The 14811-nt window shown below is 54.3% G+C and overlaps 1 protein-coding gene across 1 annotated transcript; it reads left to right on the top strand.

The window, feature by feature from the left end:
* The first annotated feature begins 10344 nt into the window (after window positions 1-10344).
* TUBB1 (tubulin beta 1 class VI) lies at window positions 10345-14811 on the top strand. The gene is made up of 4 exons (XM_061209635.1): window positions 10345-10425; window positions 12746-12854; window positions 13512-13622; window positions 13733-14811. Exons 1-4 carry the CDS (start codon window positions 10369-10371, stop codon window positions 14809-14811), a joined length of 1356 nt encoding a protein of 451 aa, XP_061065618.1. The 5' UTR covers window positions 10345-10368.

Below are 14811 nucleotides of genomic sequence, written 5' to 3'. Positions count from 1 at the left end.
AGCCCGGCCCTTAAGGTGGCTGCGCGCTGGCGGGACACTCCCCCGGGGCGGGGCGCGCGGCTGCCCCCGGTGACCCGGCCCCGCCCCGCCCGGCCGCAAGGCCCCGCCGCCCGGACTCGGGTCACGCGCCAGGCCTCGGCTGACCCCAGACCCGACCCGGCCGCCAGCCGGGAGCCTCCCATCCGTCAGACCTCGTTCACTCTTAGGGGTATCCCCAGCCTTGGGTTCTTGGGACCCTTGGCCCCGGAGAGGTGCCCCTCTCCCCGCATCCCACGTGGGCCCAGGCCTCCGGGGATGGGCAGGGGGTCTCCCCGCAGGACTGTGCCCTGGTCTAGCTTTCTGAAGGCCATTTCCCGAAGGCCCAGGCCCTTTCTGGAGAGACATTTTCCCTACATAGTGAAGGAAGACAGGATCCTCCCAGAAAGTGCCCCTCGAGGAAAGTTTCACTTGGGCCTGAATCATTAATTCTACATTCCAACTCCCAAAGCTGCTGGATGAGTTTCTGGTAACAAAGCATTTCATCTTCAAACAGAGAAACAAAAGCAGAAGTGGGACCCTGGGGGCCTTGGTTTCGTAACTCAAGAATTTGCCCTCCTCCTGCCCCTCCTGAGTGGCGGGTCACCTGAGCCGACCACAGAATGGCCTCCCTGGTCCTGGGAGAAGAGGGCCCAGGATTTTTGCTCTAGGGCCCACAGCCTTGGCTATAGGGTCCTCAGATGCGGGGACCCTGCTGTTCCCTGGACTACATGGGCATCCCCACACACCCACCCCCTCTTTCCCTCTGCCAGCACCAAACCTGCAATCAGAAACCACGGTGGCTGCCCCAGGGACTTCCAGCCATTTCTGTGACCACCCTTGGAAGCCCTGGGGCACCCACGGAATCCCAGCAGGGCTTAGTCCCTGCTCCTGAGACGCTATTGCTGAGGCAACATGTAGACACGGCCTCTAACTGTTGAAGTCTATCTGTTGAGGTGTCTTTTATCTTCCTGGAAAGTTGGCTCCTCCGAACCCTTAGTGTGAGTCAGTTCCTGGTTAGGAGGTGGGATGGGGCTGCCCACCCTCCACCCTGCTCCCGTGAGAAAACGTCCAGGTTTGAGCAGTGGGGATGGGGGCACGGAAACCACGTCTGCAGAGGCTGATTTGCTCGACAGGTGTCCTGGCCCTGGCGCCAAAGCCCTTCCCTTCCCTCGGGTGTAGCAGGTGTGGGAAGGGAGTTGCCAGCCAGGACTTCCCCTTCCTACCCCTCTTTCCTCCACGGCCAAGGTGAGTTGGCCAATCTGTCCTCCATCCACGTGCGGAAACAAGCCGGCATGGTTGTCCCCGTGACCCCCGTGACATCCGTCATCCAGGTGGGGGTCTTCCTAAGAGGTGGGTGTTTGGTCTCCTCCGAAGAACAAGCTAAAACCTCCTAGTTGCTGAAGAATGACCAGAATGGTCCCAATATTGCGGGGTGACAAATATTTTGGGGACCCCCAAGTCCCCATAAGCGGTCAGGGCCCAAGAGGTGCAAAGTCCGACCACAAGTTTTACAACACGGGACACAGACGGTCCCTAGGCCCAGCCTCTGATGACTGCTGTGAGGTCTGGGGCTGCATCCCTGATGCTGGGTGAAAATGATGTGCCGGGTTACAAGTTCTTCGGCACCTGCCGTGTTGGGAGACCTGGATGTCCTGGAGGCGCCCCGGGATTCTCCGAGGAGGTCCCCACGCGTCAGTGTTATGACAGGCAGGGCCGGCGTCATGGGCTTGTGACCCCTGCCGTCAACAGGGCCCCGAGCACTTGGGGTGATGCCGGGCTGCCCAAGGCGCCCTGTTTTCGTTTTGAGCCGCAGATTGCAGAGCTGGGCCTGCCCGATGACTCAGCCTCCGTAGGCCAGGGCCTGCAGCAAGGGTCAGAGTGGGGCTTGGGGGTCAGGGAGCACTCAGCCCTGGAGAATGCAGGTTAAAGGGAGGGACGGTGACATTTTCAGGCTGGAAACGAATAGGACATCCAGCGTTGACAGGTGGTGATACACCAGGGTTTTCCTGTCCTAGAAGCAACTCAGACTCAGAGAGTGACAGGAAAATCGGGCAGGAGGAGGGGGAGGGAGGCCAGACATTTGAAACCACAACTTTCAAGGCAAGAAGAAGTAAATGAGTTCTCCTGTGACCCACTCTGCTTCTTCAGCACCTGTGACGGGTCCAACACGCGGGGCCAAGCCCCTGGACCCTTTCTTCCGCTCTGAACTTGGCTGTGGTCCGCCGAGGCACGTCCACCTGGCCCACGGCTCTGAGGGGTGAGCCAGCCGCGTCACTTTAGGGGTCACTGAAACCGCACTGGGTCCCTTAGAGCTGTGTTCTGTTGAGGGAGGGGACCACGGCCCTGACCGCCTCTGTTAGTCGAGGGCATTTGGCCCTAGGAGGTCTCTGAAGGCGCACAGATGAAATTCAAAGGCCGCTGGGACGGAGGGAGAGGAGAACCTGCTAGACTGGCTGCCCGTCTCTCCCCGAAGCAGACGCACCAGAGCGGCAGGTCGCGCGGTCCCTTCCTGACACCGCGAACAGAGGAGGCTCGGGCAGGGCCCCAAGGTCGGCTCCCCTCAGGCCATCCTCACCTGTGTGTCCCCAAGCGGAGCACATCTAATGCATATTTGAGACTCAGACCCTTCCCTGAAACCAGGACAAAGACCTCTCCCTGGGAGCCCTGCTGAGTCATCCCTGCGCTCCCCTCCCGCTCCCTGGGCTGTGTCTACAGGCAGATACAAATGACAGTCTAGAAGGCTCTCCCGTCTGGGAAAGTCTTTTCTCATTTGATCCTAGGCACAACCCCGTGAGGTGGGAATCAGATGCTTTCACCTATTTTATAGGTGGGAAGACCGAGGCTCCAGAGAGGTTGAGAGACCGGTACTCAGCCCGAGGCTCCCGGGTGGCGGGTTTGAGTCTAGTCCCTTTTTTCTTTTTTAACGCCCCGTAAAGTCTCCTGACGAACATGTGATCCAAGGCCACGACGCAAAAGCCTATTTGCTTCTAAAAATAAGGTTGACTTGTCCCCTCATCCCAATAAAGAAATCACACGCTTTACAGGTGGGCCAGGGCGGGCCCAGTCTCCCTACCTGCAGCAGAAGAACAGAGGTGAGTTCTTGTTCACCGTGGAATTGCCTCGAAGTCCTCTCCTCTCCTTCCTTCGTGCCGTGTTGCCTGCCCGCACCCGGCAGGCTGCAGACATTTCCTATGCTTCCACATTCCTGAGTTGAGCCGCATCCTGGATACCGCATCTGTTGTGAAAGACGCTGGCGGTGACAGAAGGCAAGTCTGGCCCGCGGGGCACCGCGGTCTCCTCGCCAGCTGCAGGCTCGTCTCCATCCACGCGGCCACTGGGTCAGCCGCTCACGCTGAGCCTCTGCACCGAATGTGGGTCAAGCTCGTGGTCCCCAAATGCCATCGCCACCACACCCTCTGCTGGCCGCACAGGCTCACTTGGGAGGGAACTCGGCTGCTGGGGGTCACATTCGTGAGTAGCACCTGTCAGTATCACCTCAGAACACGCTGGCCACCGCCCACCGGGCAGGTCACATCCAGCCCACCCAGGTGCTGGCCCAGGAGCCCTTGAAGAGCGGCCTGGGCCTTTCACCCGGTCCAGTCTGCTGGCGCTCTAAAGACGGTCGGCAAACATTGCTGAGCACCTAGGATGCGCCACGCCACTGACCCAGCCCTGGGGACACAGGAGTGTCAGTCCCCGCCTGCCCAGGGCGAACATTCTGGTAAGGGGCCACGTGGAAACAGAAAGAGGCTCGAAGAAGAACGTGCTGGATACAGAGCAAATGGGGCCTGGTAGCGACAGGGCCTCGGGAGTCTGCTCTGGGACGTCCTCTTAGCCATCCAGTGAGTTGGGATTGACTGATGAGGACGTAGCCATGGAAAGTGCTGGACCTTTCAAGCAGAAGGGAGAGTGTGTGCAAAGGCCTTGAAAGGCCAGCACCCTTGGTAGGTGCGGCCAGGTGGCAGCAGAGGTGGTTGGAGAAGAGGGCGGCAGGGCGAGGTCACCGGGCTGTAAACGCGCCTCTCAGCTGCCACGCTCTGCGATCTAAGACCATGCTTCCCGCTGCCCGAAGGCCACTGTCCTCAAGGTGCAGGGCTCCTCCTCCTCCACCGGTTCCCACCCAGCCCTCCCCGTCGCTCCCTCCCTCTCGGCCTCCTTTGGCTCCCTCCCTGCTTCCGGGCATGGGGTTTTCCCATCAATCTGAACAACATATCAGCTGCGGTAAGAGGGGTGGTTTTACCCTGGTGGCCACTAGTTTCCTTGGAGAGCCGTGGGCACGACCTTTTGTGTTCTATGAGCTCGCTCTGGGAGGATGGATGGAAGGTCAGTTAGAGGCCATTGCGGTCGTGGACAGCAGAGCTGGCGGTGATGGGTTAGGGATTCTGCTGAGAGATGGTGAGCGTGGGCACGTCTGTCTGGGCGGCAGGGCCTGCAGGACCCAGTTATGGACCAGAGGTGAGGAGGAAGGCCCAGCCGGAGGCTGTCTGGCTGGCCCGCCTCTTGACACCTGGAATCATCCCTAGATGTGGAGGTCCGCAGACCTGCGACCCACCTCTGGTTCTGCCGCGTCATCCTGGGACTTGAGCTGTCGGGTCCGTCTCCAAGCCTTAGTCTCTTCTACCAGATGGAGAGGAACCATCCCCTTGCCCAGAGGTGGGCTAAAAGAGGTATCAAGAGAGATGGTGGCAGAGAACTTGGTAATGGCCAGAGAGAGGGAACTAGGCAGGTGTGTCTCTCATTCCTGGAGGGGATTTCCTACTTCGCCGAGGTCCCTCGAGCCCCCCAAACAGTACTCAGCCAATATTTGTTGGATAAATGAGTGGATTTCTGAGACAGACAAAATGGAGGTTTCTTGGACAAACACGGGGCTGGAAGAAGTATGTATTTGTGTTTGATTCCACATGTTATGCTTCTCTCTCTCTCTGCCACTGAACATTGTGAATCGGGAGCTGCACACCTTGGGAGATGGGAGAGAGACAACCGAGAAGGTTAACGTCTCCATACACCCTCAGAATCACGGCAACTCACGGGAAATGTGTTTGTGTGTGTGTGTTTCCTCCTGCAAGTCAGAGATGCCACAGCCCAGGACGCTGATTCTCAATGTACCCAAAGAGATGGCACATTGTTCCCACCCTGGGCTTGGAAGCTGGAGAGGGATGGGGCGCCGTCGGCGGGGAGCACCCGAGGGGGAGAAGGTCTCAGACTCCTCCGTGGACCTGGGCAGCCTGGCTTAGTGAAAAACACTGACTAGTTTTTTAGTTAGTCCCTTTCTTCTGGCAGTTACTTGTTCATCCTCCCCGAACTTTCTTTTACAGTAAGAGAACGCACGACGAAGCAGAGTACAAGCAAGTGGAACTCAGTTCATCTGATCGTCTGCCCACACCCGGCTGAGTCACTCCTAATGGCCCCTCAGATGTCATTTTCTTGCTAAGACATTTGGAAAAATTTCTACCTCTGAATCACAAGCAAACACTGTAATTCACCAGTCTTCTCTAAGTTATGCAAGGAAGTATGATGCACTAAGAAGTGGAAGATCAGGGGCGGATGAAATCAATGAATTCTCCGAGAACTTTGTTTTTCTCCTAATCATTCATTTGCCGAATGCAGGGTTGGGGGAGCCCCATCTGACCACTGGGGTCAGCTCCAGGGGAAGTCTGGCAGCAGCCGATGTGGCGTTTCTGGATGACACTTGGTTTTCCTTATCGTCTTGGTCCTGTTCCCATAATAGACCCGAGTGTCATCCAGGAAAGGGCTTGCTGCCACCCCATCTTCTTGAGGACTGCTCCTCGCGATGAAGGGCTGGCCGCTGGTTCCTCATCATTTCAGTGTCCTTGGGCGAGCGGGGTCTCCCCCGGTGCACAGGGCTGTTTCGCTCCTGCCCTCTGCCCCGCTGAAGCTCTGCTCAGGGTCTGTCACCATCACCTGCCTTTGTCACAGCCCTTCTCAGGGGAGAAGATGATTTTGTCATTCATCACAGATGGCCACTTTTAATCACTTGCTGTGCTTCAGGGCAAGGGGTCACCTTCAGCCTGACAGGAGAGCAGACCTTGGGTCTCCCGAGGGCCCACGTTCACCTGTGTGGCGGGAAGGGGCCACTTCTCGGGGACTGAAAAAGGCACTGTGTCTTCACCTTCTCACTGGCTCTCGCTAACCTGGCAGCCAGAGGGGCGCACGTTCCCCAGGGAGCAGGTACCTTCATGAATAAGGACAGAGGAGCAGAGACAGGCTGGCGTCAGACCTGCTGCGTGTCCGGCCACTCTGTGCTACCCAGACGTGTTAAATCCAGATGGAGGGCTCTGTGTGCCCACAGCTAGCTTAGGCCAGATACATAGTAGGTGCTCAGTACCCAGGGTGCTGGTGCGTCTACGCAGTCAGCTGCATCGCCGCTTCCATCCTGTGAAGCTGACTTGGAAAACACTGCCTGCCCAGGGGTGTTGAGGGCTGCTCAGTCCTCAGCGCAGACCTGGGCCTCGGGACCGTCATCCCGCTTTCCAGCTGAGACGGCTCAGGTCTAGGGAGAGGTGGGCCCTGCTGAGCCACAGCCTCCCTGCCTGGCATCCGCCCCCTACCCCCAACCCCCGCCCCTGGCAGCATCCCAAGCTTAGCACATGCCGCCCAGGCTGAGGAAACACTGCTGGCCGCGCCGGAATCAAAGCAAACAGGGTTCCTCTTCTTCCCCCTTTTTGCCAGCTGCCCCATTAACAGAAAAACCTTTTAAGCGCTCATCTGGAAACCTGGCAAACTGAGGTGACCAAGAGAGGTGTGCTCCAGGGTGGAGGCTGGCGTGCCCAGCCCGCCGGACCCGGACCCTGCTCCTCTGGCATGCAGTGAACACATGGAGATCAAGGGTGTCCCTCAGGCCGGACCCTGGGCCCTCCCAGCACTTCTGCCCCCCACCGTGTCCTGCAGTGTCCCAAAATAGCTCGTGTGCTGACTCCACGTTCGATCCTGACCTCCTTGTTCTTTGGAACAGTTTACGCTTTCAGCCTGGACCACCGCTTAGGGGACGGAGGAAAGAGCCCTCGGCACCGAGCCCCACCCATTAGGGCACACTCGAGAATAAATACGTTCTTGGCTCTAAGAAAACTCGCCCTTCTGAGCAGGGCTGCTCAAACTCGCCCAGCTGTTGGTCTGCACTCAACAAACATTGACTGAGGCCCTGTTATGTATCAGGCACTTTGGGGACTTAAAGGTGAAATGACACAGCAGCTCCCGTGCTGGTGAGGAGATAAGGCAGGAGTATAAGTAATGAGCAAACACGACCGTATGTGGAAACTGCCACTAAAGCTCTGGGGCCACCAAAAGGGGGGGGTGTCCCTGACCCCCCAGGGTCTCGGAGTCTGCTGGGCAGGGGAGGGCGGGCTGGGCAGGTGGGGACACAGAGGGAAGAGGAAGGGGTGAAGGCACGGGGGGGGGGTGGTGGTGACTTCCTTGGAAACCGAAAGGTTCATCCTGTGTATGTATATGTATATGTATATATTTTCTTTAATTGAAGTATAGTTGATTTACAATATTGTTAGTTTCAGGTGTGCAGCACTATATATATATATGGTATATATATATATATATACTTTTCTTTTTCCGATTCTTTTCCCTTATAGGTTATTATGAAATATTGAGTATGGTTCCCTGTGCTCTACAGGAGGTCCTTGTTGGTTATCTATTTTATATATAGTGGTGTGTATCTGTTAACCCTAACCTCCGAATTTATCCCTCCCCTCTGTATATTTTTTAATTTGTGAAAAATACTGCTAAGCACATGCAGATTTCTTCCTCTTGGATTTACCCGGTCTCCTCGTCTCCTCTTTACCTTGGGGAGAGGCCAAGTTTGGACCTGAAGCAGGTGTGGATCATGCGGTCATTCAGCTTTGAGTAGAAAGAAATTTCCAAACTAAGAAATGTTGCCAGAGTCCTCACCTTGTTCTAAGTTTGGAAAGACTCACCCATCGTTAACATCTCCCCACGTTTGCTTAACCGCTCTCTCCACATATCACGTTGTTACTGCTGCACAGCTGTTTCAGAGAAAGTTGCATGGTGACCTTGAATACCTGGCAATATCTGCTGAAAACAAGGATTTGCATCTGCATAGCCCCTGGGCTAAGGTGGAGTTCGGAGATTATAACCTGGCTACACTGTTATTATCCGATCTACACAGTCTGTATTCAAATGTCCACAATTGTCCCAGGCGTGTCCCTTACAGCAACTCCTCCTCTGGTCCAGGACCTGACCCAGAGTCACACGGGGCTCTTAGTCGGCACGTGGCCGGTGAGGTCACCAGACAACGGACAGGAGAGGTCCTGCTGCTGACTCCGCGGGACAAAGTCCTTCTTCCCCACCTGTGGGCTTCCCTCCCAGTGTTCAGCTCAGGTCTTTGCTCTGCGGTTGAACTCCTGGGAGTACTAGAGGCTATCTTCCCCAGAAAGTCCTTTGGCAGTAACTTCCCTGCCCATGTCACTGACCTCACGTCGTGGGCCCCCAGAGGCCTCTAGAAAGGCACGGGGTTTAGGAGTTGACAGTCAGGCTGGGGCGTGCGGGGTGAGAGGTGATGGGCGGGGGGCTGCTGGTGGGCGTGGTTTGCTGGGAGCGCTGGGCTGAGCACCTCCTGTGTGGCCGGCCCTTGCTGGGCGTCAGGGAGGTGTGGCTGGGAGTCCGTTTGGGTCTAGGGGACTTCATCGTCTGGTAAAGGACCCAACGGCAAACAGTGAGCCCCCCGTGACAAGAGCAAAGGGGCAACAAAGCAGAGCTGGGGGGCGAGGGGGCAGCCAGGCCCTGGTCTGGGCAGAAGGCCCGACAGAACAGCTGCAGCCTCTGCATGAACAGTGGCCTTGGCATGTCAGGGAGGGGCTCGTGAACGCCAGTGTGAACACTGGGCTGGGCGAGAGCAGTCGTGGGCTGAGAACCCGACGGCCCAGTGTCGAGGGAGGTGTCTTCCAGAACCCTCACCATACAGGCTTTCTCAGGACCAGAGTTTGGAGGCGGTGCTGGGAAGGAAGCTTGGGGCCAGGTTAGCAAAGGCTTTGATGGCAAGCCGGGGAGTATATTTTATTTATTTTTTAGAAGTTTTTCTTTAAGTTTTAATTTTTTTTTTTTAACTTTTTTGGCCACACCTCGCGGCATGTGAAATCTTGGTTCCCCCACCAGTGATCAGACCCACATCCCCTGCATTGGAAGCGTGGAGTCTTAACCACCGGACCGCCAGGGAAGTCCCAAGCCAGGGAGTTTAGATTCTACGTCTTGACTGTGGTTTCCCAAACGCCCAAGAATCCCATGTCGCCCAGACAAATTTGGCCAAGTTCAAAAAGCAAACTTTCTCTTATTATCATTTTACTACTACACATATTAGTCATTTTTTTCTATTAACATCCAAGTATACAACGTAAAAACTGTCCACCCGGGTTCCCCTGACAGTCACCTCAGCGCCACCAGTGGCTTTCAGACGAAGCACGGCTGCAGGCGAGGGAGCCATGGCAGGTTCTTTTTTTTTTTTTTTTTTAAATTTTATTCATTTATTTATTTATTTATTTATGGCTGTGTTGGGTCTTCGTTTCTGTGCGAGGGCTTTCTCTAGTTGCGGCAAGCGGGGGCCACTCTTCATCGCGGTGCGCGGGCCTCTCACTGTCGCGGCCTCTCTTGTTGCGGAGCACAGGCTCCAGACGCGCAGGCTCAGCAATTGTGGCTCACGGGCGTAGTCACTCCGCGGCATGTGGGATCTTCCCAGACCAGGGCTCGAACTCGTGTCCCCTGCATTGGCAGGCAGACTCTCAACCACTGCGCCACCAGGGAAGCCCCATGGCAGGTTCTTGAGGGAGGGTGGAGAGACGTCTTAGTGGTTGTATGTATGACTGTAGTGAAGCCACTTCATGCTCTGGGATTCGTGGCCTCGTCTGTCAAGCGATGCGTTTAGACAACAGGATTTCTAATAATACAACTGGCTTGGATGGGAACGTTCTCTGGAGGTGGTCCTGGTCACCCCAGTAAGCTAGGAGCCTCACCAACTTGGGGCCCGGAGCCAGCGCTGGTGCCCAGAGTCCATCATGGAAGGCCTAGGCCTGGTGCCAGACTTCCACGCACCTTGCACAATGGCAGCCTTTGGTCTTGAACTCTAGGAAATGACCAGGCAATATTCTGTGTTGGGAGAGGAAAAAACTCCCCCTCCACAAGGACGATAGGGGGAGGGCTGGGGTTGGGCCTCTGGGCTGGACACACCCTCGGGTCACACTGGGAGGTAGCCTGGTCAGCTGGTCCCATTGCTGCGATGACCAGAGCTGTGTGGGGCTCACAGCGGTGACGGGCGGCTCTCCCAGAGACTGGGGACCCTGTGAAGATCTTGCCCTTGGGCACAAAGCAAGGATGCGTGAGATCGTACACATTCAGATTGGCCAGTGTGGCAACCAGATCGGAGCCAAGGTAAGGAAAGTTCTATGACTAGTGCTGGCCTTTCCGTGATCCACAGTGCAGCCAACTCAGAAAACCCCCTAAGTTAGCAGGGAGGACCGGGAGCCCAGCAGATGGAGACGCTTGCCGGGTATCTGACTTACTAAACGACACCTGTAGTTCAAGAGACCCAGGAAATAGTAAAGGCTTAAAGGGTTAATTTAATTCATGTTAATTTTGTTGACAGTTACATGTGTATAATACACCTGTCAACTATTTTTACTTTGATCACCTTAGCAATGAACTTTTCATATCTAAAACCAGTAAGTTGTCTCAAAACAGTTTTCCAAAGTTTCTTGGGAAAATTTTTACACCGTATCACTAAGATATCTTTCCCTCCCTCTCATGTTTATGTTATAAAGTTAAAAAAGATCAACTACTATTTTATTTCGAATGCAACAGAAAATGAAAGAGGTAAACCTAAAAGTTTTTTGGGTCCAGCAGCAGAAATAATTAAAATATATCCTCTGGAATATAAAAGTTTTTCTCCTTCCCCCTTAAATTTTTCTAAAAAATACCTGGTACTGTTGGCCAATGCTAAAAAGCAGATGCCAGAGCCCAAGGTCTCCAACCCTAATGTTAAGATGATCAGTTCTACTATATAACAACTGTCTCTTTGCTATTTTGAAATTACTTTTACTAGTACGAATTGCATTAAAAATTTAATTGCATTAAAACTTTAAAAAATTTAAATGTGATAAAATGGTATAAAATTTACCATCGTAACCATGTTTAAGTGTACAGTTCCGTAATGTTAAGTATATTCACACTGTCGTGCCTCCAATCTCCAAAATGCTTTTCTTCTTGCAAAACTGAAACTCGGTACCATGAAACACTAACTCCCCATTTCCCCTCCCCCTGCCCCTGGCAGCCGCTATTCTACTTTCTGTCTCTATGAATTTGACAGCTCTTGGTGTCTCATGTAACAGTATTTGTCCTTCTGTGAGTGGCTTATTTCACTCAGCATAGTGTCCTCAGTGTCCATCCCTGTTGTAGCCTGTGTCAGAATTTCCTTCCTTTTTAAGGCTGAATAATAGTCCATCCTATAGAGAGAATGCCTTCTGTTTATCCAGTCATCTGTCGATGGACACTTGGATTGTTTCCGACTGTTGGCTATTGGAACTAGTGCAGCTATGAAAAAATGAAAGTCTTTTAATACAGGTGTTTAAAACCTGGGGCAAAGAAAATGACCACTTGCAAAGGAGTTGTCATCCTTCCTTGCCGAGTGGTAAGACGTTCAAAACTAAAACACACAGAGAAGTGGGAGGCATGGGCCCCAACTGCTCTGAAGTTGGAAGATAAGATGGAGAAAGGACCCCAGGAGGGAGTGGAGGGTCTAGACAGGGTCTCAGCTCTGAATCCAGATCCCAGCAACTACTTATTATTTGGGGCCATAAGAACTTTAAGACACATTTAATTTGTGGTGTGAAAGAACTTAAATTTCTTTCTTTTCCCACACCCTGAAGAGTGCTGATAATTTACTATAAAGTAATCTTGTTCATAAGACCAACGCCACATCAGAGCCATCATTTACAAGATGTGGCTGGGAAAACACCCTTGGGGATTTTAACATAAATGAATGTATTTTCATTGCACTTTACTATGTGCTTCTTCAGGGTAATGAAAAGGGGTTATCTCAGTAACTGTTTCCATTCCATATAAAGAGCTTGGCATAAATAAATACTGTAATGTGATTGAAAGCATAGTATGTTTTAGATAGTTACAAGAGAACAGCTATGCATAATTTTGAATTGAGTGCATACCTGATCATCCAAATGCACACAGTTTAAAAGCGTGCATAGGTGTCTTAGTGATGGGCTTTTGGGAAAACTGCACGAAAATAAATCCTCAAAGTGAAATGAGATATTATTGTGTAATCAGATGAGAATTCAGTTTATTTTCACGTAGTGGGATCTATACTTTCCTAGCTGCAAGCACCGTAAGGCCAAACTAGAGATACGCTTCTGATGTGAAATTCTAAAAGGACAGCATTAATGTACACAAGGGCCTGCATTTAATAGGAGCAAAATCCAATTTAATATTTTATGTGTTGACATTTTATTGAAGCAGTTCAGGTTGACATAAAACTCAGTCTTCACTTCATGGTGAGCAGAGGTAAGGAGTACGTTACGCCATGGGGTGGGCAGTTAGGAAAAGGGCCCCCGAGATCATGCTGGGGAGGGAAGCAGGCCCAGGAGCCCTCACTTCCTGTCTTTCTGCTCAATGCGCTGTCGCCGACCTGGCGCTCGTCGGGGTCCCTCTGGACACTGACCTCCCCTCCTTCTGCTTTCAGTTCTGGGAGGTGATTGGCGAGGAGCATGGGATCGACTGGGCCGGAAGCTACCGCGGGGACAGCGCCCTGCAGCTGGAGAGGGTCAGCGTGTACTACAACGAGGCCCATGGTAGGCCCTCACTGTCGGCCCCCGTCACCAGCCCCAGGGACGCGGCAGAGAGAGGAGGTTCCGCGAGACCAGAACGCCAGACGGGGGACGTCCCGAGTGACCAAGGGCAGGACTGCCCACTGGAGGGTCACTGGTCTCTGGTCACTGGAGGGGGGTACACTCTCAACACAAGCAGTTTAGGCCCCGACCTTCCTTTCTGGGTTTTATTTTATTTAATGAATTAATTTATTTTTTAATTTTTTAAAATTTTATTTCAGCCGTGCTGCGCAGCTTGTGGGATCTTAGTCCCCCGACCAGGGATTGAACGCGTGCCCTCGGCAGTGAGAGCACGGTAGTCCTAACCCCTGGATCACTGGGGAATTCTCCCCTTCTGGTTTTTAAATAAAAAGTAGAATCATTTCCAATAGGAACAAAATCCCTGTCACTGGCAAGACAACAAACAAAACGGACACCGATGGAAAAAGTTATTCCTGCAGCATTTTACAGATTTGTGTGAATTTTGTTGCAGTCCAAGCTATGATTTCCAGTCTTTCTACCAAAGACACCTTCTAGGAGGGCTTTTTTCTTCTGGACCCGTGTCACAAGGGTCTGCTCTGATGAAACATTAACCTTTAGAAAAACAGCAGTTGGCTGACTTCTTCCTACTTTTCCACGCAGGTAAGAAATACGTGCCCCGAGCAGTCTTGGTGGACCTGGAACCTGGGACCATGGACAGCATCCGATCCAGCCGACTGGGGGCCCTCTTCCAACCGGACAGCTTTGTCCACGGTAGGTTTTCCCGGAAGGTTCCAGCGGGAAGAGAGGAGCGCCTCCTGGTGTGTTGCTGCCGACACCCTTCCCCCGACCCCGGCGGGCTAACCGAGTCCCTTGTGCCGCAGGTAACTCTGGGGCCGGCAACAACTGGGCCAAGGGCCACTACACGGAGGGGGCCGAGCTGGTGGAGAGCGCGCTGGACGCGGTGCGCGCCGAGGCCGAGGGCTGCGACTGCCTGCAGGGCTTCCAGCTCGTGCACTCGCTGGGCGGGGGCACGGGCTCGGGGATGGGCACGCTGCTCCTGGGCAAGATCCGCGAGGAGTACCCCGACCGCATCCTCAACTCCTTCAGCGTGATGCCCTCGCCCAAGGTGTCGGACACGGTGGTGGAGCCCTACAACGCCGTGCTGTCCCTCCACCAGCTCCTGCAGAACTCGGACGCCTGCTTTTGCATCGACAACGAGGCCCTCTATGACATCTGCTTCCGCACCCTCCGGCTGGCCACGCCCACCTACGGTGACCTCAACCACCTGGTGTCCCTGACCATGAGCGGCGTCACCACGTCGCTGCGCTTCCCGGGCCAGCTCAACGCCGACCTGCGCAAGCTGGCCGTGAACATGGTGCCCTTCCCGCGCCTGCACTTCTTCATGCCCGGCTTCGCGCCGCTCACGGCCCAGGGCAGCCAGCAGTACCGCGCGCTTTCAGTGGCCGAGCTCACCCAGCAGATGTTCGACGCCCGCAACACCATGGCCGCCTGCGACCCCCGCCGCGGCCGCTACCTGACCGTGGCCTGCATCTTCCGGGGGAGGATGTCCACCAAGGAGGTGGACGCGCAGCTGCTCGCCGTGCAGACCAGAAGCAGCAGCTGCTTCGTGGAGTGGATCCCCAACAACGTCAAGGTGGCCGTGTGCGACATCCCGCCGCGCGGGCTGAGCATGGCGGCCACCTTCATCGGCAACAGCACGGCCATCCAGGAGCTCTTCGGCAGGATCTCCGAGCACTTCTCGGCCATGTTCAAGAGGAAGGCCTTCGTGCACTGGTACACGGGCGAGGGGATGGACATCAATGAATTTGCCGAAGCCGAGAGTAACATCCAGGATTTGGTGTCCGAGTACCAACAGCTTCAAGATGCCGAAGCAGTTCCGGAGGGGAAGGAGGAGGTCGGGGGGGAGGCAGAAACGGAACCAGGAGATAAGGGGCATTAA

The sequence above is a fragment of the Eubalaena glacialis genome, chromosome 13 (genome assembly GCF_028564815.1).
Source record: "Eubalaena glacialis isolate mEubGla1 chromosome 13, mEubGla1.1.hap2.+ XY, whole genome shotgun sequence".
NCBI lineage: Eukaryota > Metazoa > Chordata > Mammalia > Artiodactyla > Balaenidae > Eubalaena > Eubalaena glacialis.
This window is presented reverse-complemented; position numbering and strand designations above follow the sequence as displayed.